This window comes from Platalea leucorodia (assembly GCF_965183815.1).
Source record: "Platalea leucorodia genome assembly, chromosome: 1".
Taxonomy (NCBI): Eukaryota; Metazoa; Chordata; class Aves; order Pelecaniformes; family Threskiornithidae; genus Platalea; species Platalea leucorodia.
The window spans coordinates 23,357,213-23,384,358 of record NC_138823.1 but is presented as its reverse complement, the minus strand read 5'-3'; the positions used below and the strand labels follow the sequence as shown (position 1 = coordinate 23,384,358).

Below are 27,146 nucleotides of genomic sequence, written 5' to 3'. Positions count from 1 at the left end.
ACTTCACGGAAAGGGCAGTCAGGCACTGGAACAGGCTGCCCAGGGCAGTGGTTGAGTCTCCATCCCTGGAAGTATTTAAAAGACGGGTAGATGTGGTGCTTGAGGACATGGTTTAGTGGTGGACTTGGCAGTGCTAGGTTAATGGTTGGACTTGATGATCTTAAAGGTCTTTTCTAACCTAGACGATTCTGTGATTCTATGAATTAGAGCAGTGTGGTGTCTGTAGATGTTGTGTTTTGAAAGACTCTGATAGAGACGCGCAAGAGGAGAATAGTCTTCTAAGCTCTAATTTTGGTTCCTGCTACAGGTTTGGCACTATGTCTGTCCATTTGATGTTTTATTATGAAACCCCCAAATCTCAAATTTTAGTTTCTTTCTACACAGTCAGGTGCTGATATCCCCAAAATAAAGCGCAACCTTGCAGTGAAGCTTTGTTAATGTATGGTGACATCCCCGTCAAGACATTTTGGAGGATTTTTACCACTAAATGTAAACTACAAAGAAAACAACTTTTTTTTTTCCTGTGTGCCCTCTCTCGTGAAGTTTTTGGTCAATGGAATTCAGAGATCAAGTGTCTTTCTTGTATATTTTCCTCTTTCAGTCTATGGATTGTTTAAATGTTGTAAATTAATTCAAACAATTAGTAAAAACTAAACTCTCCAGCGGTCAGAGATGCTGTATATTGATTGATATGGAACTGGAAAGGAGTATCTTAGGACTTTAAAAATGTAAAGCTTATGAAATGTTTATATGCTCTTCCATTTCCTATGAATTGAGACAAGATACAAACAGGAATGTTTGTGCCAAAGTTTGTGACAAGCCTTCTTTCTGGCAAACAAGGAAACTTTATGTATAAATAGTGTGCTTTTATATTAAGAAAATAGCTCATGTAACTTAATAGTGTTGCAACTGGGAGAGGGGTTTGATAAACTGTAAATACAGTTATTTTATTTTTTGTACATTTTTAAGAAGGAAAAAATAAATATTCCTATGTATGAAATAATATTTCTGTTGCTGTGGTGTGTATTGCTGGTGCATACTGGAGATTGGGTTCCTACTTCTGAGCCCAGAAAACTTTTCAAAAAGAAGAAAATAGAAATTCATTCTACTGAGAAAACAAGATCCAAAACACGGGTTCAATGACTGGCCTGGTAGATGACGGGAGACCAGTGGATATTGTCTACCTGCACTTCAGTAAGGTCCCTTCCAACCTCAACCATTCCGTGATTCTGTGACACGTTGGAGCGTCCTGGGACCCCGGCACTGACATCTCTCTGAGTCCAGGGCACCCGGGATGAGATCCTTAGCCGCATCTGCTCCTGCTGTGCCCTGTGTGCCCAAAGCACCGAAGCAAACCTGGCCATGCGTCTTGCAGTAAAACATTTGCATCAACCATTTTATTCTCCACCAGTTGACTTTGTCTTTTCAAACAAGAATCCAGGAGGTGAGAACATCTAAGTAAGTGGGACATTGCTTGGGAAAGCATTTGCCTTGACAAAGGGAGGTTTACCACGGGGTGGAGAAGTTCAGTGCTCCTGTTAAGGGCAGGTCCTGAGCGGGACAAGCTGCCATGTGAGAACCAGCCCGAGATCTCTCTTGTGTCAGGCAGAGACCACACCTGGGCAATGAGGAAAGAAGTTAATTCACCTGAACTCTCCTGGCCAGCAGAGTGTTGGCTCCAAGAACCCAGCTTCCTCCAGCCCTTCCCCATCCCCATCCAAGCAAAACTCATCCACTTGTGTCCAGCTCTAAAGGCCTTGTCACAGCCACCAGAGGTTTTAAGAAAAGGCTTTCCCTGTATGCTTGGCATTTTCTAATCATTTTGAAAAGTATGCTGGCTGTTTGTTTGTGATACAGCAGGAGAGCTAGGCACTAAGCACTCTGTAGCTTGGTGAATATGACTGACCAAGAGCAGAAGAGGTCTTCCCAGATGCACCCGAAACCACAGAGACTCCTTCCCCCCCACCACACGCTCTTTGCCCTGGTAACAGTGCAGCCCGTGTTCCCCCACCAGCCCGTCTGCAGTCAGCACCTGAGCTACGGTAGAAACCAAAAGCCATGTATATGTAATGCCGTACATATAGAGATACATACATCTATGATGGCAGCTGTGGGACTGGCTGCAGTTTGCTGGTGCTGGTAGCCGCCACAGACAAGCTCACAGCTCCATGTGCCATCCCCGCCACTGCGACTCCTCAGTCCGGCAGGTTTTGGGGAGTTTCTTGGCTTTGCCTGGACAAGCAGCGTGGGGTGAGCCAGGACCAGCTCCCATGGGGCTCTTTAAAGTAATTGCCTTTCCTGGGCACTGCCTGCAATAGAGGTTTAATCATGTTCTATAGGAAGTCATTTTACTGAGTGGCTCTTAAAATGCGAATGCTTTAAGGGCTGAGTGGTTGGAAGTGCTCTGTCTGCGAGGCCACGGAGGAGTGAGAGGTGTGTTAGCTGACGGGAACCGCTGCACCCACAGCGTGCTCAAAGGCCGGGCCGTTTCTGGCGTGGCGGAGCGAGGGTTTAGCAAGGTGGCTGACAAGGTCTTCAATAAAACTGACCCTCTCCTAGGAGAGGGGAGCAAAACACCCCTCCTCCAGCTCTTGACCGAATCTTTAGGGGACTCAATGGGGCAGCAAAGCTGTGTTTTTCAGCACCTCTCCAAGCTCTCAGCTCAATTCGTGCTGCCAAAACCAGTGATTGACTCCAGAGCGTGCTCTTTTCTAGATGGGGCCAGACCCAGGGCTCACAAGCCAGTGAGCCGCAGGGTCTCAGGTCCCTTCCTCCCGACGCGGTGGGAGGGACGGTCCCAGGCTGCCGAGGTGCAACGTGTGCTCGAGTGCCTGGTGGTGGCCATCACCTGAAGACAGGCTCTGCGCTGGGAGCACGTCCGCATCCCTGTCCTGGGACAGAAGCCTTGGGCTTTACACAGCAAGATGCACGGGCCAGCAGAGGTGGTAAGTGGAGGATTTTAGCATCCCGATGGAAATAAACACCTCCTTACACTTCTGCCTTTTTTATGCCTTAATGCTACATCGTATTATAGCCCTAATGGGAGAGTGAGAGGAACGTATGTCACAGGGGCTCTGGCACACTGGAAGCTCATGTAATAAAGCCGGTTTGAAGGTGCGCTGAGCACGCAGGGTACCTGGGCGGTGTAACTGGTGCTCCATCCAGGCTCCAGCCTGTTTCAAGCCCATATTAATGTGCAGTTCCACAAATAGTCTGGGTTTTTTTTAATCTCAAGAGGAAATAGGCATTGGTTTCAGTTACCTTCCAGAGGGATTTAAACTACTTTTAGCACCCTGGTGCTAATCCTAGCTCCAAATTTAACCCAGGTAAAAGTTTGAGGAGATTAAGGAGCACCAGGAGCGCGAGTCAGCCCCTCCAGAGCCCAGCTGAGGCTGGCAGGAGCCCCTGCTGCAACGGGCTCTGCTGCTGCCCCCCAAGCCACGTCTCAGAGCGACTAGCCACGGCTACCACCCTACCAACCCACAGTCCCTCCCCACATCCTGCCCCCTTGATGGTGTGCTAGTCACTTGGGGATAAAAAAATGCCCTAAACCTGGAGAGGGATTTTTCTATGGCAGGGAAAGCTTCCATCAACCAGCTAAGCTGGCCTTTCCAGCTCCAGAGGACCAGGGCTCTCAGCCTTGTGCTGTCCTTCCTTGCCTTTTATAAACCACTCCGTGTCATCTCACTCCATGCCCAGCTGCCGGCTTTAGCTGCTGGATGAAAAACTGTATTAGCAGCAGAGCGCCCAGCCGGCTGCGCCGTGCCGGCACAGCGGCCGTGCACTTGGGCGCCCTTAGCCCTTGCGAAGCCCTCCAAATTGGCTTGCCTGGCTGCTGCCCCTTTGCCCGTGGCGGTGAGCGGGCCGGGGGCTGTGAGGACAGCAGGCAAAGGCTTCTCCGAGGTTTGCTCACCAGACCATGGGGCTACATGAGGCTTGGGGCTACGTAGGGCTACAAGGCTCCGGTGTGAAGGGAGTAACAGCACATGGCACATCATAGCTAGCTGCAGCAGAATATTTATTAGTAGGAAAGAACATTTAGGGGACTTCAGTAGGAGAATTTGTTTGAACCGTCGGTATCCACCATACATTGTTTTTCATCAAGATTGTTCAAGGTTACATATTTATGTAAGAAAACAAAATAATTCATATTTAGGTGCAATCAGTAATTCCAGTATGAAAAAGCACCATGTCACAAAACAGTTTACAATACAAAAGTCTTCAAAATCTAACATTTAAAAACAATATTTGCTCAACAGTAATAACAATACAGTAAAAAAATTCTTATTTCCCTTCAAACAATACTGCTTATATATTTTGGCACTGAAAAAGAAACTATCACAAACGTGCCTTTTTAACCACACAATGCTGTTTTGTGAGTGTCTATATAACAAGGAAAAACATGCTTTTGAAGTCAGTCATTTTGCCAGGTGCAGTTTGAACTGCTTTCTCCATTAAAAAGAAAAAAACTAAAAGAAAAAAACCTCCTAAGCTGCAGCATGTCTTGTCTTTTGGCCCAGGACAGGATCTGGAGAAGCACCTCTCTCAGACTCAATCCGTTGAGTAAATCAGCCCTGCCCAAAAGGCTGGAACCGAGCCTGTCTTCCCTCTCCAAACCCGACAAGAAATGTAGAGCTATGCCCCCACAAATGGTCCCATCTTTTAGGGACTGACCCCAAGTTCTTGCTGTATTAAGCACCCCAATAAGATTCTGACCCCAAACTTGCCGCTCAGGCTCTTCTTTTCCTTAATTGCTTAATTCCTCAAAATTTTAGTTAATTAATTTAAAATCACTTGCACAAGTGGTCTTAAAATGTGACCCCATGGTTTTTGTCCTGGTATAGCCAGCAGTCCCAGGGAACATCGAGCACGCACATGGGTGAGCAAAGGGGTGAGGAAGCCTGACGCTGGGGCCAGCGGGGTGCTGCAAGCGGGACCCCCCCGGGTCTCCTCCTGGGGCCGGGACCGGCACACAGCATGGGAGCGGGAAGCTTGAGTCTGAGAGAGGGAAAGACAGAAAACTAGACTTTTCAGGAAGAATTAAGTTTCCGCTCAAAACTGACCCCTATTAAAACGAGAATGCAGGTACTATGCTCCGGGTGAACCACCGGTGCCTGCGTGCAGCTATGACGGGCCTTGAAAAAGGCTGATTCTACTGAACATGCAGTCCTTGGTGCTATCTCTAAAAGCTGAACAATAACAAAAAAAAAATATTTTAAATAGTTTTTACATCTTACATCAAAGATGCCACTACGAAAACACAATAGTATCACACATTAATTAGTACAGTCTTAAAAATGCAAGACTCCCATACATTCTGCATATCATATGTACAGAAGAGAACAGCTTCTCGAGAGGAGAGGACAGTCGTAGAGAGATAATCTGTTTTTTTTCTCAGTACATTGCATAATACAAATACATTATCAGCATAAGAAAACTTTACTCCAACACTAAGAGTTCAAGAAAGGTCCTAGCTGGAAGTTAATAGCAGGGGGAGCGGTGTGCGTGCTGGGGGGCATAAAACACATACACAACCCTCCGCCAAATTCTCCATCTCCTCCGACAGCCTGATCATCTATTTCCGTTTTACCGGGTAGGTTTAACGCGTTGCTCTGCGGGTACATGCTCCCAAAGCATGCAACAGCACAGGGACAAATCCCGAGAGCTGCCCTCAGTCTTGCTGAAGGCAGCTCACCTCTAGATGTCCTTTCCATGGGCTTTGCCTGGCTGAGAACTGGCTGGAGACTCAGAATATCACCAGATGAGCTTACAACAGAATCAGGGGGAAAAAATAACACAACACAATAGCTATAGGCAACTACACGCAGGACATTAGCTATTCTAGACAGCCATAAGAAAACTATGCAGACCAAATGAATTTAATTCATAGTTGTCCCTCCTTTCTGAGTTGTAAAAGTCTTCCTTAGGATATATAGGTTTGCTTACAAAGCATTCATCTAGAGAGGTATCTAATTTTGCCAAGACACAGGATATGCTGAACTCCATGCTGCTGCAGTTAGTCTGCCCGTGGTAGCTTATTTAAAGTTAGATTTGGTACCTCTACTCTACGCTGCAATGTAGAAACAGCCTGAGGGAACAGAGATGAGAAAGCTCTCCCTTGTGGAATGGTCATGGACTTAAATGGGAACTGGGCACTTGGATCCATTCAGCTTTTGGCCATGGTTTATCTCAATTTATTAGTCTCTACAGCATCAGTCATATCTGCCCAAATTTACACAAACAAATGTATAACTATTTACTTTTGCATCCATCACGCCATTCACTCAGCAATATTTAAAAATCACAAGGTATCAAGTACTTCTGTCAGAAGAGACCAATATTGGTCACCTCGGGTTCAAGAGCGAAATAGAACTGAATATACAAATATTAACTACGAGACTGCTCAGACGGAATTGAAGTGAGCAAGTGGAAGAGATAAGCATATTGAAATGCAGCTCAATCTGTGTCCTTGCAGCAAATGTGTGGACAAAAATAATCCCTAACGTAATTAAGCACTTCATTTTTACTAGGCACAGTGAGCCCGCCTCGCTAGTAATTGCTCAGGCAGCTCTGCTCTTGGGATCATTGGGACTTTTGCTAGCATATGAGCTAAACAACCAGCAGGGCTGAATCTAAGAGGATCCAAAATAAATAAATAAATCACAAACACAACTAAAACACGAGTAAAGAAATTAAACACAAAATACCAAAGAAACATGATCTTGTAGAGCATTGATATGACTAACATGGAGCACAATGTCTTTAGTAAGCTTCCTTAGACCCTTATCAGATTGAAACTCTGGTTTTGTTTTTTTCTTTTTCTGCCAGATACTAATAAAACTAGTTGGTTGCCCTGGAAATGGGAATAAGGTAATGACAGGAAATAAAAAGGTGGTGCTGGCAAGGAATTGCGAGTTCTCCCCCAAACAACCGCATAGGACCCATTAATCTTCCCTCTGAGCGCAGCCCATTAACAGCACAAACGAAGCTTAGAATTTAAGAGGATTTTCTCAGGTGGGTTTACTAATCACCATCATCCCGTTCGGTGGGGCAACGTGAGGGCAACCCTGAATACCGCTGAAACCCCTGTCCCCAGGGAGGAGAAAACCAGAGGTCGCACCCTCGACACGTGTTTTTGACAGATGGCAGGAAGAGTTTCTGCCTGACATTACTGCGCCAAAATTATCTCTTGGTCCACTGCATCTGAGCACTCCAGGCAGCATTGGGGCACCGCACGCCGCATGGTGACGCATAGGAAGATGCTGCTCCTGCCTGGAAGAAGGTCTCTGTGGAATAAACCAGGGGAGCGGAGAGCAAGCACCGGTCAGGTTCAGTCTGCAGTGCATCGACAAAAACATGCATGGTAATGAAAACCACATTGTTCTAGAGGTTCAGTGTGTTCTTGAAATGTTTAATACTGCCATTACTTAATAATAGGAAATAAATAGTGGCAAGGTACACACAGGCTGGGAACCAAATCAGAAGCTGTTCCATCTACGTGCATCAATCCTGGCTCCTCCAGATGTCAAGGGCTGGTGTTAGTTATTCATTCACACAGAGGGTAGGGATGGCAGCCGGGAGGTGGGCGCAAAACCTCAGAGAGCTGGACACCCTGAGCACCTGCCCTGGGAAGGCGAGAACATCTTTGGTATAAGGTCAGGGCAAGAGGGGAAGATCTAAGACATGTCTCAGCTGCACAGTAAGTGAACACTATAGAGAGGGTGGCTGTTGTGTGCTTCGAGCTCTGGGAAGCAGACAGCAGGCTCAGCTCCGATGACCATCTCTGTGGCAGCACCCAGGGTCCCCAGCCTCAGCACACGGTGACGTGGGGACGAAGCAGCCCAGGAGGTCCCGCGGACTGGGCTGGCACAGAGGAGCCATTCTGTGCTGACTATTGCTAAGGGGGTTTCACCTTGCGAATTCAGACCCTCATCTAAAGGCAGTGATGTCTCTTACAGTTTTTCGTTTCTCTAGTCTTTTCACATTGTTCACTACAACCCAAGCTCTTTTTAGCCTTGTTTGTTGTGCATTAGTCAGCATTTTACACATTATAGCTTAATCCCAACTAAACATATTAAAATAACACTTACGACCTGTGGGAGCAATAAGGAAATCAAATCTGTATATTGCAAGAAGCCCCTAACATCTGGCCTTTCCAGCTGTTACTTGTTGAGATGTGGAGAGTATATCTGAAAGGCTTTATATCCTGTGAAAATCCCCACCCCTGAAACAACTTCTCAGTATGGATGATTTGGAAGCAACAGCAGCAAAAGCCAGGCTGGAATAAAGGGTGCTGCTAACTGAGACACTCAAGGTAGCCAGGGACGGTTTCTGCGAGGGACAAGGAGACTGACTTTGCATCTGACCGATCGTTCTACCTCTCTCAATGCCAGAGGCACCTAACAGCTTCTGCAGCCCCTCAACGATGGTCCTTATTTCTAGTGTCACTGCTTTCCACGCCAATTTACAAACCCTGCTGCTTTTTCCCTCCATGTGCTTAAAACGCAGCTGTTCTTCTCACCTTGCCCAGCCTGCAAAATGGCACCTGGGCTTTGGGAGTCAAACGGAGCTTTCCCTTCTTGTCTACCGCGGCAGGGAAGAAAGCTCCTGCAGGCAGCGTTTTGCCCTCAGTTTCACTTAGGAAATGCCTTATGCTCCTCCTGGGAGCTGTTTGTTCGACTCCTAACTGGGGCACGGCGAACAGCTCTGCTGCTTATACGCAAGAAAGAGCAGAGTTATTCTACTCCTGCAGCTGCTGAAGGTATTTAAAAGTGTATTTTGTCAGCCTCTCTAACTGAATACGCAACAGACAGAGCTGCTCAGCTAGAAGGTGCCATTTCTGGTCTAGCCCTATCTCAGAGCACATCACACCACGAGTCTGACATATCACTGCTTTGTATCTTATCTGCCTACTGCACAGTCAATGGAAAACTCCACATGCAGCTCTGAGCGTTGCTCGGCTGTCTGACGCTTGCCAAGTTTCTCTGCATTTCTAAGCACAAGTCCTGCCCACGATACCAAGGAAACCGACTTCCCCCACTTTGACTCCTCCGTGAGATCCCACCCAGTAAGACACAGAGCAAAGAATGCATCCACATGCTTGTGCAAAGGGCAGGTGAAATATTCTTCTCCACTGGTCTTGCACCAGTTACCTGACACCTAACTCCCGAGCCCAAGGACCACCTCGCCAGGAAAGCGAGGGAGCACCATGAGAAAGACAGAAGGAGGTGCTGGCGCAGCGGGTGTTCAGGAGGTCTTGTCCAGCCCTCCCCTCCGCTTGTTTCCCTTGGCGCTTGTACGCTAGGCTTCAAAAGGCAACTCTTTTGAAGGATGCCTCCTTTATCCTGACCGTGCTATATTGCTATCATGTTGCATCTTCACCAGCGTTGCTAAAAAAAAAAAAAAAGAGAGAGTTTTAAAAGAAGGGAGACAGCTGAGCTGAGGGCATTCGTTCTGAGGCAGGAGATTCCCTCCCTACTGCCACGTGTCCCCAGGGACCTGCCAGTTGTCACCGTGTTCCCCGGTTCACATGTCTCTCACTGAGAGACGTACAGCCATGGCTACTTTCTCATCTCAGCTTAGTCTGCGGATTAGGGCTCAACATCAAGTTACCACAGTTCACCAAGTTTCCATGAGTCAGCTGAGCCGAGGTTTCTGCCCATGCATGCGCTTGCAGCCTGCAGCAAATGCAAAGTAATGTGACTTAGCCTGGTCTACAGCGAAAGAAAATTAAGCTAAGCCGCATTACTGCACATTTGCCATCAGTGAAGAGAGCACACGCTGTAAAGTCCTGGGCCTCAGCCCCCAGGGACAGTTATTAAACCATGGGGACTTGCTCATGTGTGACCATTTCTTGTGCTGGTGTGCAATAACTTCAGCACATAGACCTCATCCAGCTACAGAAGTTACACACTTCAGGCTTACTGTTTTAAGCATCAGTGTCTAGAAAATGTGGAGGTCATGCTTTATAACAGAGAACAACAAAGGACAAAATGCTTCAATAATAAGATGAAAAGCCTACAAGCTCCTAAGAACAGCAAGAGGAACAGCATAGCTCCGTGTACCTCAGGAACATCCACTGCTGTGAACTCACAGGGCTTCAAATAATGTTGAAACATTGATCTTTCTTCAGTCCCTCTCAAACTGTAAGTGCTCACAAAAACACATGCATGCTGGTTGTACAAGGGTTGTGTTCCCTTTTCCCTTCCCAAAGCACCCTAAACCAAAGACAGGCTGCTGCAGATCACACAAGCCATAGTCCTCACTTCACGTCTTCTGGCCTAGAGTTTGACAAGCTGACTGGGAATGTCGGATAAATGGGACTGGCATTTTCCACGGATTCAGTTTACATGCAGGATTTACTCGTTAATTCATTTGGACAACACGTGAGTGAAGGTTACCTCTTTCACATGCAACTAATACTGGAGAATGCATCTACAAAATTAAGAGGTGATGTGAAGTAGTATATGCTGTCTGCCACCCTTCCTGTATGGAAATATTGCTAATTGATAGCTTGAAAGTGTCTGACTTGCTGTGCTATGTTATACAGGATAGGTCATTTTGTCTTCAAAAGGTTCATGAAGGTAGTTATGATGGCAAATGCGAATGGCAGCAAAGCAGAAAATTCCAATCTGAGGCACAGCACACCACTGCTGTCCTGCTGATCTGAGGTCTGCGGATGCTCCTATCACAACTCCAGCTACGGATCACTTTTAAAGTACATGCAGAGGCAGAGAAAGAAAGGGATAGTTAATAATTTAAAACAATAACAATCATCAGTGCTAGTCAGGTAAAAGAATAACCTTAGTTCACTCTGTAAATGTTTATACAATAGTCTTATCTCCAGCTACGTCCTCTGCAGCTGTAGGTTAATTCTTACTCTTCCAGATTTTGTGAGCTGTGGGAAGAATTAAATCTCTGCTGGCCTGGGATCCTATCAGGTTCTGTTTTCAAACACGTGTTGTACAGTATTAACACGTGAAACAAGCCTGGCCCCAAAGCCCCAAAACTACTGAGCAAAAACAAACTGAGAGATTAGGTTCTGGGCCAGAAATATCTTACAAAACTAAAAAGAGATGGTATGCAGCTGCTTAAATAAAAGGCAATGTTTTAAAAGTTTCAGTCACATGCAACTGCTGTCACAATATTATGAAGATGGAACTGTAGAAGGTATCCAGGTTCACCTTCAGTAAATGCCAGCTTCTGTAGGTCTGGGCCGCTTTGGGTCTGGGTGCCTGCCCTGAGCCGGGAGGTTAGAGGTTCAGCAGGGTTCCTCTAGCGTCACCCAGTCCTGCCCGGGCAGTGGTGGTGACGGAGCCCCCCGGCAGCGGCTGGGGCAGCGGGGCTGGTCGTTCCCCTCTGACGGGGGGGTGTTGATGAGTGCACGTCCACTGACCTTCCTGCAGCAATCCCCAGCAGCCTGGCCAGGCTTGTCCTGCCGAAAAACAACCCTCAGAGCGCTCAGGAGGGAACATGGCTTTGCATGAGGTGATGGATACAGGAGAGAGGGCCAGAACCTCTCCAGGTAAAGCAGAAAATTACCTTGAAGAAGGCAGGCAAAGATCTCCTTTGAAGGGTCAGATCCCTAGCTAAGGTTAGGGAGAAAGAGATAGGGAACATTTCCATCAGCTGGAAGAACTGGTGCAAAATTTGCCAGTGATGCTTGTAACAGCTAAAAGTGCTAGGCATTGAAATCTGTTTGTGTCCGTGGCTGGGCCTCTTTTGCTTTCTCATTTTCCCACACACTTCTGCTTGATATTTTGATTAATATAATGGGAATATATCATCAACTGGATTTCTGTGATGATTTGAGACAAAGGTGTGTGCCTGAAGATATTTATCAAGTGTAATTAGCCACTCATAATAATTTTAGTACAACTGATTAGCGATGTTATTTTCCATTTATTTTTATTTTATTTTAATATGCTCTGCACTTCACACCTGGCAAAGCAAATGGTGTGGAAAAATTAAGTCTAGGATTTTTTCGCTCAGTTATTGTACATGCTAGCTAGTGTTCAACAAAAAATTTTTCATACTCGGCTGCTTGTTCATGACTTCTAATTAGTCCTTAGCTAATCATCATCTGCAAAGCAGACTTATTTTACTTAGTTTATTTTAAATTAAGGCTACTGGGGATTAGCGTCTACAAGGTCACTTGACAAAACGCCAACCTTGCCTGTCAGGCAAAGGTTACTCTAACGAGCTCACGAATTCCCAACGCTGCGCACTGCCTACATGGGTACCCTCTGCAACAGGATCACAGAGCAGACTTTAGCTAATGACAGATTAATGCCAATTTAGTCAGCATAATGCCTCCTGTCACTAAAGCTTTTCCGTTGCGGCAGCGCTTGTAAAGTCCCTAAGAAATCCCACGTATGTGTACTAGCTTTGCATACAGCAACTTTGACCAAAGGATAAAGTTTTGCAGCAGCAAATTTCAGAACTCCTGCATCTAGGCGAAAAGATAAACATTCAACATTTCTCTCAAGAGCTGATCTTTTTTTTGTTTTAATTTTTATATATATAAATATACCATAAAGCGTACCATTTCCTCATTTCAGTACAGATTTTTCGAACTTTACTAAAATAAGTGAAATATAAATGCTACAATTTTATGTTTAAAACAAGTTTTGATGACAGCCTCCCCCTAAGGGCAGGCCCAGAAACTCTGTTAGCTACGTGGAGAGAGACAAAAACACCCTCAAACCTTCACACTACGCAAGAGCATTCAGAACAGCAGACGTGCCTCAGCTGGAGCTGCGTGCCCGTGAGTTCCTCACATGAATGCCCACTCTCCTTAGTAGAAACTGCTTTATTACTAACCTGAAAATTTCACATTCAACATGTGTATCTCCCTTAAATTCATTGTCAAGACCCAGTTTTCCGTATCTGTGTCTGCCTTTGCTGATCCCAAACAGCAAGAGGTATCGTCAGTTGTGGATTTGGGGATCAGGATTGCAAATTGCTGAATTTTCAGATAAAGCCATGTGAAATCAAACACTGTAAACCTAGGAAAAACTGTCCATCTTAGTTTTTTCCCCGTCTCCTTCACAACCTGGAAAATGTTCACAGCATTGAAACAATGAGGCGTAGGAGCAGGGGTGCGGACGACACACCCTGCACCCACTTTGCACTTTTGTACTTCTTCTCGATCCTGTCTTTGACCTTAACTGGTGCCTCCTGGACAGGAGAGGAGGTTCCAGGTGAATCCTACCCCACCCATCGCAACCCCTTTGGTTCAACCTCTACTACACTTTCAGGTCCTGCAGGTGAATACTCAGCTACTAAAGCAGCAATCTAAAAATCTGTCAGTGTGTCTTGCTGCCAAGGGTTTTGTTGCTGGTTTCCTCCTTCTCAATGCGTACTTTCCAAAACAGACACATTAAAACAAAAAACAAAATGAAATCTTTAAAACAATGATAACACCACAATATCTGTTTAAAACAGTACTGCTCGTGCTCTGGACACATTGTTAAGAGCAATTCAGCATTCTTATAATTAATCCACAACAAAAGAAGCTATAAGATGCCACAAAAGAAGGCATAATTGGCCATACAGAGGCAACACTACCATGAATGTTGTTTGGCAAGGAAAAAAAAAAAAGCAGATACATAATTCATCCAAAGAATGGGTTCAGAACTGCCCGGCGCTGCTGGGGTCACACTGCAGGAGACGGACTATGGATGGATCGCTCTTGGCGCCTCGGATGAACTCTTCCAGAGAGAGCTTTCCTAGAAAAGAAACACGTTTGCTTAGAGCACGTGGTGGGTCGCAGAACACCAGCCAAGCCTCTGGACAAGCATGGTGGAAGGCAGCTGGGGGACCCCATGGAAAATCCCTGGAAAAGTGATCCCACAAGGCAAAGCCCTGCCTGCCGGCACCCCGCTGGCTGTGGATGGTGGTCGCTTTGCCTGGGCGGCTGAAGGAGGAGTGGTGGGTTTGAGGGATCGTCCTGTGTGGGCAGGACACCCTAGCCACCCAGCACGGGGGCAGAGGCGGCCGCCCCAGCATCTGGAGGGTGCCTACCATCACGGTTGGTGTCCATCTGGCGGAAGATCTTCTCTGTCCTCTTCTCTGGTGTTGACTCATCTTCCGGCATCTTCATTACAGAAGAAACCATCTTATAGATTGCCTGTGTGATATGACAGGAGCAAAGAGCTGGTAAGAAATACATTATCTTAATGCAGAGGTATGGTTATCGCCTGGTGACAGAAATAGGCAGAAAATATCCCGGGAACATCGTCTGGGACCTGCTTTCTGGATTCTGAAGGGAGTTGGGTGGCACCAGTACATGCAGCCGCCCTCTTCAGTGGGACACTCATTTATGAAATACTGTGTTTCCTTATTTAGTCACGGTCGAACACAATCTGGGTTTGGACCGAGGTTACATTTTTTCCTTATTAAAACAGTCTTTGGATGAATCGATCACTTGTACAGCACATTAGGCACTGGCAGCTCCCTGTGCCTGGGGGAATGGTAAGACCACCAAGGTCTTGTCCCACGCTGTGGTGTGTCTCCGTGCTTCAGCCACCCAGTCTCCGTCCTCACCACCCCTGTCCCCTCATCCCGCCTTTGCTCCCCCCGCATCTTCTTTCTCTCCCGCCTTGGTCAGCATCCTTCCCGCAGGGAGGGCAGTCACTCGCTCCCTGCATTTGCCGTGTCTCACAGATAATGAAGACCTGACCAGCAAGGAGGTGGCCTTTTCCTTGGGGACTGGTGCACATACACAGCTAAAAAACCCCATTCACAATTTGTTCCACAGAGAGCAGATGTTCTGGTCCCACACGGCATTGGTGCCACCCATAGCTATTCTCTGCACAGACAGATCCACTAGTCACATATGGTATTAGCCACACCTAAAAGAGAGGTAATGGTAGTTTTAAAATAAGGATGAGTAGTTGTCTCTGAACTGCTTATCCAAACGTTGCCTGCAAATGCAAGCATGCAGTACCAGTAAACAAGTGTTTTGTGTGTTAGATATCTTTGCAGAGCTGGGAGAACAGCAGCAGCCAGAGGGCTGCAGGGCGATGGCCGCAGGGGAGCCTCCCGGCCTCCCATTTGGAGAGGCAGCACATCCCAGCCCGAGGCAGCGTTGCCCTGGTCTGACCAGCTCCTTCTGCTCCCGGTGGCAGCTCGTTGGCCTCTGGCTGATGGGCACTGCACTGGGCAGTCACTTTGCCCTGCAGCCCTGGTCTGTAGGTGTGGATTGCTTTCTTCCACAGATTCAAATTCTTGTTTCCTCCACAACACAGTGTCCGCAGCGGTCAGTTGATAACTTAGTGCAGACATGATTGCTTTAGCTATTTGTTCTCTGCTTCCTCCTGCTCTGGGAGGGGGGGTCCTTGGCGCAAGCCCAAGATCGCTCACTGCATCTCCTCTTTCCCCTTTTCCCATTCATGAAGGCACTCTGCCTAGCACGCTCCCATCCTCTGGCCCAGGGTCCCCAGGGGATGGCTCCAGGAACGTGACAGCACAGATTCACCAGCTGGAGGATGCCGCTAAGCAGCACAGACATTTTACACTCAGACTAGGGAGCACCCACTTCCTCGGCCATCTTGCTGACTTCTCCTCTGTTGGCAGCTCACCTTTCACATCTCCTGGACTTCAAATAACTTAAAGAGTTACACCCTGAGAAAGGCATTTTTCTGTTTAATTAATTAGCCATCGCTTATGCCCTGTGCAGTCAAACATCTGCTCCCTCAGTTATGTCACCAACACCGTGGCCGTGGATTTCCCCGTCTGCCCTCCGGTAAGTCTGTAATGCTGGCTATGGACCCTGGCAGGGGAACAGAGGAGAACATTTCAACATGAACAGCTGCTGGCTGATTGGAAAAGTGGTGGGTACCCTTTTAATCATCATCATCGTCACCATGATTTGCACTGCAGGAATGCCCAAAGGCTCCCAAATGAATTTGGGTGCCAGAGTATTGGGCAGAGCCTCAGTACAGGCAGGGATGCTGTCCACACAAACATGATCATCTGATAACCAGGAGAACATAAGAAGGGATGAACATGCAAGCACATGAATATAGGGATGAGGGAGCTGGGGGAAAGAGGGAATAGGGGGAGAAAAAAAAGGAGAGGAGAGGGTGGACAGTAAGAATTTACACCTTCCTCATCCTCATCAGCATGCAAGACTCTCAGAGGTCAGAGCAGAGATGAGGCTTATAAATCTGCCACTGTTTAAGCATCTTAAGCTGTCTGGCTTTTGTCTGGGGTAGGAAGAGAGGTGGAGGGGTCATTCCCTCACTCTGGGTGAGAGGACGGCAAAGCAGAGAATCTGTATTGAAAGTGTGGGAGGAATGCCCCGGACCGGGAGTGCAGGCGTGTTTACTCTGATCAAAGTAACCATAGTAAGAATATGCAGATTTTTAGGACAAAAAAAAAGGCACTTCAAGATGACTTCATCCTACAGGGTCCTTTTCACAGAGGCATGTGAAGGGAATAACAGATGAGATATTCTAGGAAAGCCAGATGGGAATAACATAGTAAGCGTTCCTTTCATGCTGAAAATGGTTACTCTGGACAAATTCTTATGTCCTTACTCAGAAGTTCAGTGGGAAGATTTCCCAAAGTAAAAGCCAGCTAAAGCTGATTAAGAATCTTGAGACTTGTCCCATATTAATTCAGCGCTGCTACACAGAGCTCTTTATTGCATGTTTGAAAGAGCAAGCTTTCAAAGGAAGCCGGTTTCATGCGATAATTACGTGGAGCTGGGCTGTGCTAACCCTGGCCCGTAACCTGGGACCGAAAGGCTGCAGGGGCTCCACTCCACATGGAGTACGACTCCTCGGCCTCGCAGCGCTTGGGCTGAAAGCTGTCGGTGGCCTTCAGCAGGAGAAGGTTTGGAGGTGGTTATCTACCAGCAGCCACCTGGGTCAGGGCAGCTTTCTCAGGTGGACTTCTGTCAGGAGGGCTCCTTACAGCTCCCTGGCACCCCTGAGTGCCACCAAGAACTTGTGCCTCCAGAGCCCTGTGTGCATCACTGGAGGGAGCACAGGCCCCAGCTTCATCTGAACTGGCCGGTTCCCTCCTGAGGTCTCCCCTTTGATTTTCCACCTGCATGTGGATGAGCGGTGATGGGTGATTTAGGGCAAATCTCACCCCTTTGCCCATTTGCACAGGTTTTGCTCCCAGTCTCTGGCTGCACTCGGGCCAGAAACCTTGGTTGGGGCTGCACTTCCCTGCTGTACTTGGCAAAGTATCAAAGAGCTCCTGACGGTGATGGCAGCAATGACAGCGCAAATTTTCAGTCAATACTTTTTACTCTGTTGAAATAAATTTTGACAGCTAAAAGTCTCATGAAGTGAGTAATTGACCTGAAAAAATTGCTTTCCTCTCAATCTCATGAGGACTTTTGACGCCGTCTTTACTGAGAGCCATATCAGCTTCTGCTTCTTCCCTTATCAGCTTCTGTTTCTTCCTGGCTTATTTGTAAGCTAGCCCAGCAAGTGAAATGTGTGTGCTCTGTTTGTATTAAACTGAAAGTGTTATTCTTGTCTCTCAGCTCAGTATTCTTAAGATGCCTTATGACTCCATACGGTGAAAAAATGTACCCTTAGAACAAGGTTTCCATCTCTTATTTGAACTCTTATTTTAAGAGAGGCTCACCAAATATATCCCATTTCAGCAAGGGGAACAAACACAAATCTTCTAGCTGGTTTGCAGCTATTTTTGAGTGGACTGGGCTTTTTAGATTATAGGTAAATATATGGGAGACATGAAAAGTATTTCTAGAGCAGGAAAATCTGAGAGGATCTGTGGCGAGGTGTGTCAAGAGGGCAGGCTATGAAGCATCTTCCCACAGTACTCTGCAGATGTGCTGCGCCTGGTAGGTGTAGCAGTATCCCTTGGACCTTCCATTAGGCTCTGCAATCATCAGCCCACCACTGAATTCCTTCAAGTTCTGTGATCCTCCAAGTTCAAGTTCTGTGATCCTCCAAACTGTGCACGAGCTCCATGAGGATGGCTCATGTCTGTCACTAAGCAGGGCTTTTTGAAGGCTTGTCTAGGGAAAGCTCTTGGGCAGGCGTGGTGAGCCTGCGATAGGCTATGTGTATGTGGTTAACAGCACTATGGTAAACGGAGCTTAAAGGAATGCAGGTGCTTTGCCCTCCAGCCCGTTGCTTTGCAGAGAAAACAGGCTTCAAAAAGCTGTTATGGACCATTCCCATTCATCTCCTTGGCAGCTGGCTAGTTACTAGGGCCTCTGTGGGACATGAGCCATCTTAACCAGTAGCTCTGCTGTTCCAGCGCTGCTGCTTCTACCACCGTCACCGCAAGCACCTTCTTGCAATGCTGAGCAAGAGCGCAATGCCCGCCTTGCCTGCAGTGGTGTTAGATTAGGCCAGAGCATGAGAAAGGAAATGCAAGTAACCGTCAGCATAACAGCGAAAATCACTACAGAGAGAGGATTTTCAAAGCACAAAGAGAAGCAGACTGAAAAAGAAGAAAAGCATGCCTTGCCCCTATGTTATTTAAGATACAGTAATCCCACAGTAACAGGGTATTTTTCTGTGAAACTAAGACTTTTAGGTTGATGGTGTTTCTTTTAGTGTTCATTTTGATGTATTGTCTCATGCAAAAATCCTGATGAAAACCTAATAAATCCTGCTATATCAGTATGCAAATATATGCTAGGTAAGGGACTTGTAATAGGTTCCTCTGAGACATATATCAGAGATATAACAGAGTTCTGTTTTTCGCTATCAGAAAGATTGTGACAGCTGAGGGCCCCCAGGAAGACATTTGCTACAGAATCCTGTCTTTCCATATTAAAAAATAATCATCTTTTGTAAATGAAAGTGATAGTTGTGAGCTGTTTTTTTGTAAGTCTAATCACTCTACATCAAAGGAACCTCTCAATAAAGCAAGAAAACGTGCTCATCTGCTTCAGTTTCACACATCAGCCGAACACGCTTGCAGAGACTATGCAACAAATCCTGCTCCCCCGAGCAGAGCTACAGGTGACCAGTGCAATACAGGGAGATCACTATGACCATAAAAACCTGGAAGAAGAGAACAGGGTGAGATCTACAAACACATTGCCTCGTGGGAAGCTCCATCACAGAAAGGGCAGCTTTCCCGACTGTAAAACCACTGATGGGCTATGGTGCAGAAATGACTGTCGCTCAGGCTTGTTAGGCTGTTTACTTCCATAATCGATTTTTGTGTGGTCCCTCAAAATGTGGGGTGAGAGTAAATGAAAGAAAGCGTCACTCAGTTGAGTTTCAGGTGCGATCTGAAAGGAGGAGAGAGCCAAACCTCCCAAGAAGTGCAGTGGGAGGGCTGGAGTGCCAGGCTGAGGGCTGTATGCAGTCAAAGTGTTGCTCTGGGTTGGATGTACAAATTGACAAAATGTCGCCCTACACTGATCCCTAAGCTGCAGTTTCATTTGATGATAGCGTCGTGGTGATAAAGGACAAAATGCCACAATTTGGTACCAACACAACTGTGAAGGGGAGGCAGAGCATTTCTGCCTCTAATCAGGCTGGTGAGCAGATCTGGGGTGACTGGAAAAAGCTGCTGGTTTTGCTGGTCCTTGCTTGGATCACTACAGAGAATCCAGCCACTGATGTTTTCATTAAATTTGACATGAACATATTTGTGTCATTGTTCTCCATGTTTGTGAATCTTTTGGTCTGGGGGGGTTGTGCTGCCGTTCGGCACTGAGGCCTTCCCGGGCTACTGGACAGAGGCAAGGGGTCCTGTGGTCCCTGGGGCGTCTCCTCCTCCTGAGGGGCAGGCACTGGCTCGGGTTGGCTTTGTACTTCGTTAGTTCTTTTGGGATTCTCTTTGTTTTCTCATGAGGAGAAATACAGCTAGGAAAACAATAAATGATGGCCTGTTTGCCCTACCCGGGGGAGAGGAAGATGTGTAAGGAACAGAGTATCTTCTAATGCAAATATTCCATGGGGTTTGTCATGGCACGGAGACAGGGAGGTCTCCGCGTCTGAATGCAATCCTGCTCTTTAACTCAGACTCAGGAACACAAAACAGAACAAATGAAAAACACCACAAACACCCTACGTTTGCAGCTGGGCTTTCTATCTGGTCTTGCTGAAGCAGTGCAAGTTCTGGTGTTCGTTACTGCTCGGAGGACATGAGAAGAGCCCTGGTAGAAAGACAAGGGCACCACGCGTTAGGCTGAGGCAGACTCCGTACATGCAGTTTGCCATCACAGCCTGTAATTTGTCTGCATTCCTTTCCCTTGATTTCCAGCACAAATATAAATCTGAATAGTACACAGCATTTCAAAATTTCCAGGGAAAGAAAAGATCTTGATAACAGGCTTTTTTTTTTTTTTTTTTTTTTTTTAAACAGTGCTGTATTATACAGGCTCAAGCTGTGTAAATATACTACCATATCAAAAATGTTTCAAAGCTTTCGTAGAGTGATGTGCCTCAAGGGTGAAAACATGTTAGAGGAAGCCCGAGTGAGGTGGGACTCCTACTAACACCACAAGAAAATGCATCCAAAGTAGCTGCGTATGGAATCAGCGTCTACCCAGACAAGGTTTATCTATACTGGCAACTTCATATGAAGACAGCTAGTATGATATTAAGTATGCGACCTTGCTGGAATTAGGCAGACAGACATCTTTTAAAATATGTGAGCTGGTTCTCCATAACAACGTGATTTCAAAGTAGATTTGTTTCTTACTGTGGAGGGAGCCTGCCTTCCTTAAAAGTACACTACCTGGTTGATCTAAGATACCTACTTGGTCCAACTGTAATTAATTGTAATCAATTGACAGTGATTTCCCAGAGGACAGAATCACATTTATCAGGAAGTTAGCTGCTGTGCTTCTGCCCAACAGAACTCCCAAAGGAGAACTTCCCACGCAGCGTGTTGCTCAGGAAGAATTTGCAATGGATATCAAATGCTGCAGTTTGAATTGTGACACGCTCTTTGCCAAATGAAATAACATTTTGTATTCAAACAGTTATACAGAGAACCAAGAACATAAACCCTCAAATGCTGCCAGAGTTTTTAATTCAGTGTCTCATTGCAACATTGCTTCACAATTTGCTTGGAAGGAGGGAGGCCAAGGGGTGCCTCTGAGCAGCACATACCTGCACGATTTCCAGCATCTCTGACTTACTGATGTAGCCGTTCCCGTCGAGGTCATACATGCTGAATGCCCACTTCAGCTTTTGCTCCAGTTTACCTCTTGACGTTACACTCAAGGCTATGATGAATTCTCTGAAATCTATTGTTCCATCTCCATTGGCGTCAAAAGTGCGGAATACATGTTCCGCAAACTTAGAAGCGTCCCCATAAGGGAAAAAGTTCCCATATATTTTTTTAAACTCCTCCATAGATAAATGTCCACTTGGACAGTCTCTCAAGAAGCCTTTGTACCACTCCTGGATCTCATGTTCTGTAAAGTCTGTACTTTCTAGTAAATCTTGCATGACTTCAGGGCGTAGTTTGCTGTTTTGCTTTCCCATATTGGTGTCAAAATATTAACTGCAGAGGAAAAACAAACACATATGAATTATTACTATTACTATTATTATTACTTAATAACTATTAGCTTGGGGGCTGTAGAAGGACAGTGTGCTGGATTTTGAGTGTTCTGATGATAGGTCACTCCCGGGAATCAACTGAAACTTTGGGCAGTGTGCACTACTACAAGTATACTCTGAAAAAATTAACAAGCCTAATCTGCATGTTGATTACATTGTCTTTTCACAGTCTGGAGAACTGTAACTATCCTGAATTTACTGCCATCCTACTTTGCCTTTGAAATCATGAGGCAAGCAATGGATGTTGCAAGGTGTAGCTGACCGGTAGCTGTGTGTTGCAGCACACCCTCCATCCCAGCCACCCAACTGTCCCAAGGACCTGACCTGAATGCGGTACATTTTTTTGTACCTCTGGTGGAAACCAGGTTGCTACACAGGGCTGTGTTCAAAAATGGGATCAAGGTGCATTGGCAGTGTACGCTGAAACCAGGAGCTCCAAAGCCTTTCCAGATATATCTTTATAGCCAGAATCAAACAGAGCAACCCAGAAGTTGCCTCTCTTGTTTGGCGTGGACCAATTCCCATTTTAGTTCAGAATGCAGATAAAATCTGAAAAGATTTTATCAATGGTGGATTCCCCCACTCCAAACTATTACTGTGTTTTTTAATTCTCCTTGTAGCCAGAAACTGGATCTATTACTAAGTAATCATAATCTGGGTGGTCACAGCTCTTTGAAAAAAACCTCTTTTAAAAAAAAAAGGAGGAGAAAAAAAAGCACTCAGACAACAAAATTGGAAATTTGTTTCCCTTAAATTAACCATTAAGAAATATTATTGGATACAGCTTCTGTTTAATCACCTTAATTATATTTTATTTAAGGCAAGTTGCTACATATCACATTGTGCAGCAGATTTACTAACGACTGATGCCCTTTGGGTTTTAAGTTTTGGAGCCTGAGTGTGTTGGCTCCAAACAGCAACATCATCAGTTTTACTGGAAGCTTAGCATTATACCTGAATTGTGGGAAGCTATCCTCTATCGACAGAAACCTGCCTGAGAATTTGTCATGCGAATGACAGTCACAACTAAAATCTGATGTATGGATAACTTAAGTAGAATTGCAAAATAATTTATACAGGACTCCCACGCTGCTGTCAGAACGGAGTCTCTGGGCCACAAAGATGATTTATGAACCATGTCTGGAGTGGCTAATGAGCATTCAAGAAAAAGTCTTTCTAGATCAAGGTAATACTTTTAAAAAATTAAGAATAATACAGTATTGTTACATGTCAGAAGCAGCTATTGAGAAATGTACCACCATTTGAAGCTAATCTACTGTGTCTTCTATTTGGCACTGGGAAGAAGAAATTGAGGCTCCCCTGGGTTGATGCTAATTGTTTCCTGTGGTGAAAATCTTCCCTTCTCCCCACAGTGAATTTGAACTCCTCAAGGCAGCTAGAGGACTGACACCTTAATCTCCTGTATTCTTGGACCAGAATGACCAAAAAGCTTTCTTTCTCAAGGGTAAAATGGTGGGACCCATTCTAGATCTATCTGTGTCTCCACAGGATCCACTGATGGCTGTCTGGCAACTAGATGTCTAGTCTAAACTCCTTGCCTACACAGCTGGTGGAGAATAGGCTCCCCTGTTCACAGAGAGGAGGCTGAAAGGGGTGAGGAGTCCTGCCCGATGGGAACCTCTCCACCTCCTGACCATTTCAGGGGCCTGGGTTGCTACCTTGATCCAAAAGATGTCTTTTCCTCCAAAGTGTCTCCAAAACACTTGGAAAGTGGAAGACGCCACCTCAAAGGTAATTTTTTCTATTGCCTTTCCTCCTTTCATCCTGATCAAAACATACTGTACAGTTTTTAAGTAATCCAAGCTCTTAATACCCTGAAAATAGAAAAAAAGTCCCTGTTTTATAGGCCCAGTCCAACAGCTGCCGAGGCAGCTGAAGGTTGCGTTGCCTTCAGTGGGTGTTGGACGGGGTCCATAATAAACAACCTGGGAATTAGCTGAGTGAACGGATTACATTAGAGCAGCCAGACGGGTTTACGTCAGGCAAAACAACACGAGCAGGGGCTGTCAGCAGGATGGAAAAGCAACTGGACAAGTGAAGTGGCCAGGCTTACTTTAGAGCCGCACCAGTTTAATAAAAAACAAACCAGTAAAATCCCCAAAGCAGGTAGCAGCTACCCACACCCCCGGTCGGCTATTCTGCAGCCCCAGGGGCTGCACACTTTTCAGACCATCAGAGTAGAAAGGGAAGGTCTCTGAGTAATGTGCAAGCCAGCTGCGGTAGGAGTGAGCTGGCATTAGCCATATAATCTCTTGCTGCTTTTTAATACCTCAAGCATTTGAAAATGCAAAACTCAGCTTGCACACTTCCAGTCCAGAGTCTTTTGAAAAATAAAATAGTGAGGTAACATGCAGGCAGTGACCTTCAAGAGGTAGCTAATAAGAATGTGTTTCAGTCCAAAAAATTATGCCTTCATAGCTGAACATGGCTGCATGTGCAACATATTTTTACCACATAATAAAAAATACAGAATAGCAGAACGCGCTGTGTTGCATTGGTAGGAGCAAAACATCACAATCAGAAAAATCTGTGTTCTCCAGGCACAGAGGGAGAGCTAACCATATGTGACTTGCAGTAAGGGGCTGAAATCCACAGCCCTTGTGATGCCAGGCACCGCAGTCAAAACTGGTAGGATTATTTCTGAGTCCACTTGTGGTGAATTTGTATCATGTTCTTTGCCCTCCAGATTGTTCCTCATTAATAGGTGGTGTTCTGGAACCGTAACGATGGGATTTATCGTGCCTGTTCTATCAACAACAGATCAAAATGCTTTTGCAGTCCAAGTACAGAAAATCCTTGAAGACACTTGAAGATCCTTATAATCACTTCATACACTGCTGCCTGCCTCTTCAGGATAGATTAGATTATGGGTAGAGTACAGCGAGCTAGGAGAATGTCAGCTAACAATGACAGCAATAAACGCACAGAATTAAATAAAATTGGCTCTGATTTTAGGCATTTTTTCACACTTTATGACCTCTGTAGATCTTTCAAATTTCTAATAAATGATTAAATGCTAAAAATAGAGCAAGTAAATAGTGAACGGCAATCGCAGTGGCAAAGTAAAATATTGACAACACTGAGAAATGGATGTTGCAGGTATGCAAAACAAAGACCAATTAAAAGTGTTTAATGATTATGTTTAATTGCATTTCTACATTTCCTTCCTTTGATACAATGGTGTTAGACATAATATATATGAATGACTTCCTATATGGAACAACGTGACATACAAAAATATTAAGGTCTTAATTCTGGAGGCAATATTGTTTGGTAAAAGGTTGTGATGTGTTTGTGGCTTGAAGGGTTGATACCATTTCAGCCAACAACTACAGAAGATCGGAAAGGAAAGCATCACTGCTGTGTGGTTGCTATGGAAAGAATCTCTGTTCACTGATTATTGTAGGAAATGTCATAGGCGTTGCTCCATAAAGTAAATACTTTGAGCTTGCTCTAATCAGGTCTAGGTGCGGAGTTTTTAAGACGAGATTGAGGACAAAGCTTTTTGACAGACAACAGGCTGTGACAATTCAGCATCTAAGAGAATAAATAAGTGAAGTGGTGACTGGCACCACAGCAACTGACTTTCCCTGCAGTGCAGTATATTGTGTGCAGACAGGACATCAATGCTGTTATAGACTTCTCCTCAAACAGGGAGAGCTGACTGGACAGAAAGGCAATGAACACTTACTCTATCACATGTCTCTTGTCAGCAGTTTGCTGCTGCTCACATACAGTTGTTGCCTCCATCTGAAACCTCGGGGTAAGGCAAACATACTGCCTGCTGAAGCAACAGCCTCGCTTCTGGGAGCTGGGAAGCTGCAGCAGCCAAGAGCATGCAGCCGACCCTTTGCTGTGTGAATGCAATGCTAACATCTAAACATATTTCCTTAAAAGAAATCAAATTTATTTCTTCTGTTGGGGGTTTGCTATAATCAGCAAGTGCTAGCAACACATTTCTAACAATGCTCAATGCTCTTGCTCTTCAAACTTGACAATCTTCATATAAAGACAACCTTTTTTTTTTTTTTTTTTTTTTGGTTGAGCTCAGTCCACCAAAGACAGCAAGACATCTTAATTTTGATTTAGGCTTAAACCTGGAAAAAAGCCACTACTGAGAAAAAGTAAAATGAGAAAGGGGCACTTGTCCAGGGGAAAGCGTTGTTCTAAAAATGGAGAATTTAGAATATTGGGTACTTCATAGCTAACAGGGTACAAAGCACCTGAAAGGTGTAAAGAATCAGTCTGAAGGCAAGTCCTGCCTGATATATTTCCAGTGGGGATAGCAAGACAAATCACACCATAGGCTTGGCTACAGAGACCAACTGTGTAAAAATGAAGGCAGAAGACTTTCAGAAAGAAGCAACGAAAGCTCCATTTTGTGATTTCAGTGCTATTCCACAATTTAAAATTAGAAACCACTAGATAACAAATCATGCACTTTAGGGAACAGTCTTTCAGTTGCAGAGACATAACACTGGACAACGCAGGAAGCCTTTTACACGGTTGGTTCATACAGTCCTAAAGCCACAGGATGCACACAGAGGTAATTCTGGGGCATGGATGGAGAAAGTTTTGGTAACACACCACTGAAGGGAGCAGGACACTTCTCCAGCATAGCTGAGAGACAGCTGGATGATGTATATACCAGTACCAGCTTACTTGACTAGTAATATGGCTCTGTAATATTACAGAAAACAGGGATGAACCACCTCATTATTGTTTGTCTTCAGGAAGTGCTGTTTCTTGTTTCTTACACACATGGTCTGACCTGTTTCCAAGAAATAACCCGCTTATAGGGGCAACGCTTTCTTTAAAATTTCTGTCACACAATTTGAGAATTTCCCCGAGAATAGCAATTGTGGGACTTCAATCTCTGCCGAGCAGCTGAAGAAGCTCCTGACGACTGCTGGAATGAGCCAAAGGCTGAGCGGGACAACAGGAGCCAGCGCTGCTACCTGCCAGCCAGGAGAAAGCAGTGCTCTGGGATGAGTCAGTCCCCTGTGGCAATGCTTAATGGCTTGTCTGCGGTAGGAGTGCTTTCTGCAGCCCCTGTGGTTCTCCACTCACCGTCACCGCTGCTGTTTTTCCTCCAGAGTAACTGCTGACAGTTCCAAAAACCTGGACATGTGACAAGTGGACTCATATACATCATCTATCTCTCAAGCTGTCTACACATCTGGATGTGGCCGGGATCTCACCTTCTTTCATGTCTTACTCACCAATAGTCATCAGCTGTCACTACATATCAGCCTCCACGGTACAACATTTAGGGCTCTCGCAAGCTAAATTCTCCTGCCATCACTTTCTGCCACTCCTTCCAGTTACATTTCTGCCCATCACTGTGCAACTCTGCTCTGTCACAAGTCCAAAGAAGGGGTGCTGCTCTGTTCTGGTTGACCAAACCTCTGGTTGACCGAACCTTGCAGCACGGCATCGCCTTACCCTGCAATTAGGGGGGATGCCAGGGGGAGACTACAGTGCAACTCAGAGCATGGGACTTGGCTGGGAATGTGTCCCCAGAGCTTCCAGGCCAAAATTTTGCCCTGTTCTCAACACTCTTCACAGTAAGAGCTACTGTCTTCCTTCTCTGCC

General features: G+C 45.7%; 1 protein-coding gene across 2 annotated transcripts; it reads right to left on the bottom strand.

Annotated features, from left to right (window-relative positions):
• Window positions 1-9,270: 9,270 nt before the first annotated feature.
• NCALD (neurocalcin delta) lies at window positions 9,271-21,452 on the bottom strand (the record flags this gene model as incomplete). Of its 2 annotated transcripts, XM_082326834.1 has the most annotated exons (4): window positions 9,271-9,389; window positions 13,611-13,730; window positions 14,026-14,131; window positions 21,075-21,452. In XM_082326834.1, 3 exons carry the CDS (start codon window positions 21,450-21,452, stop codon window positions 13,633-13,635), a joined length of 582 nt encoding a protein of 193 aa, XP_082182960.1. In that variant the 3' UTR covers window positions 9,271-9,389; window positions 13,611-13,632. The 2 variants fall into 2 exon arrangements, with proteins under 2 accessions (XP_082182960.1, XP_082182959.1); XM_082326833.1 differs by lacking the exon at window positions 9,271-9,389 and having other exon boundaries at window positions 13,591-13,730.
• Between the last annotated feature and the right edge of the window lie 5,694 nt (window positions 21,453-27,146).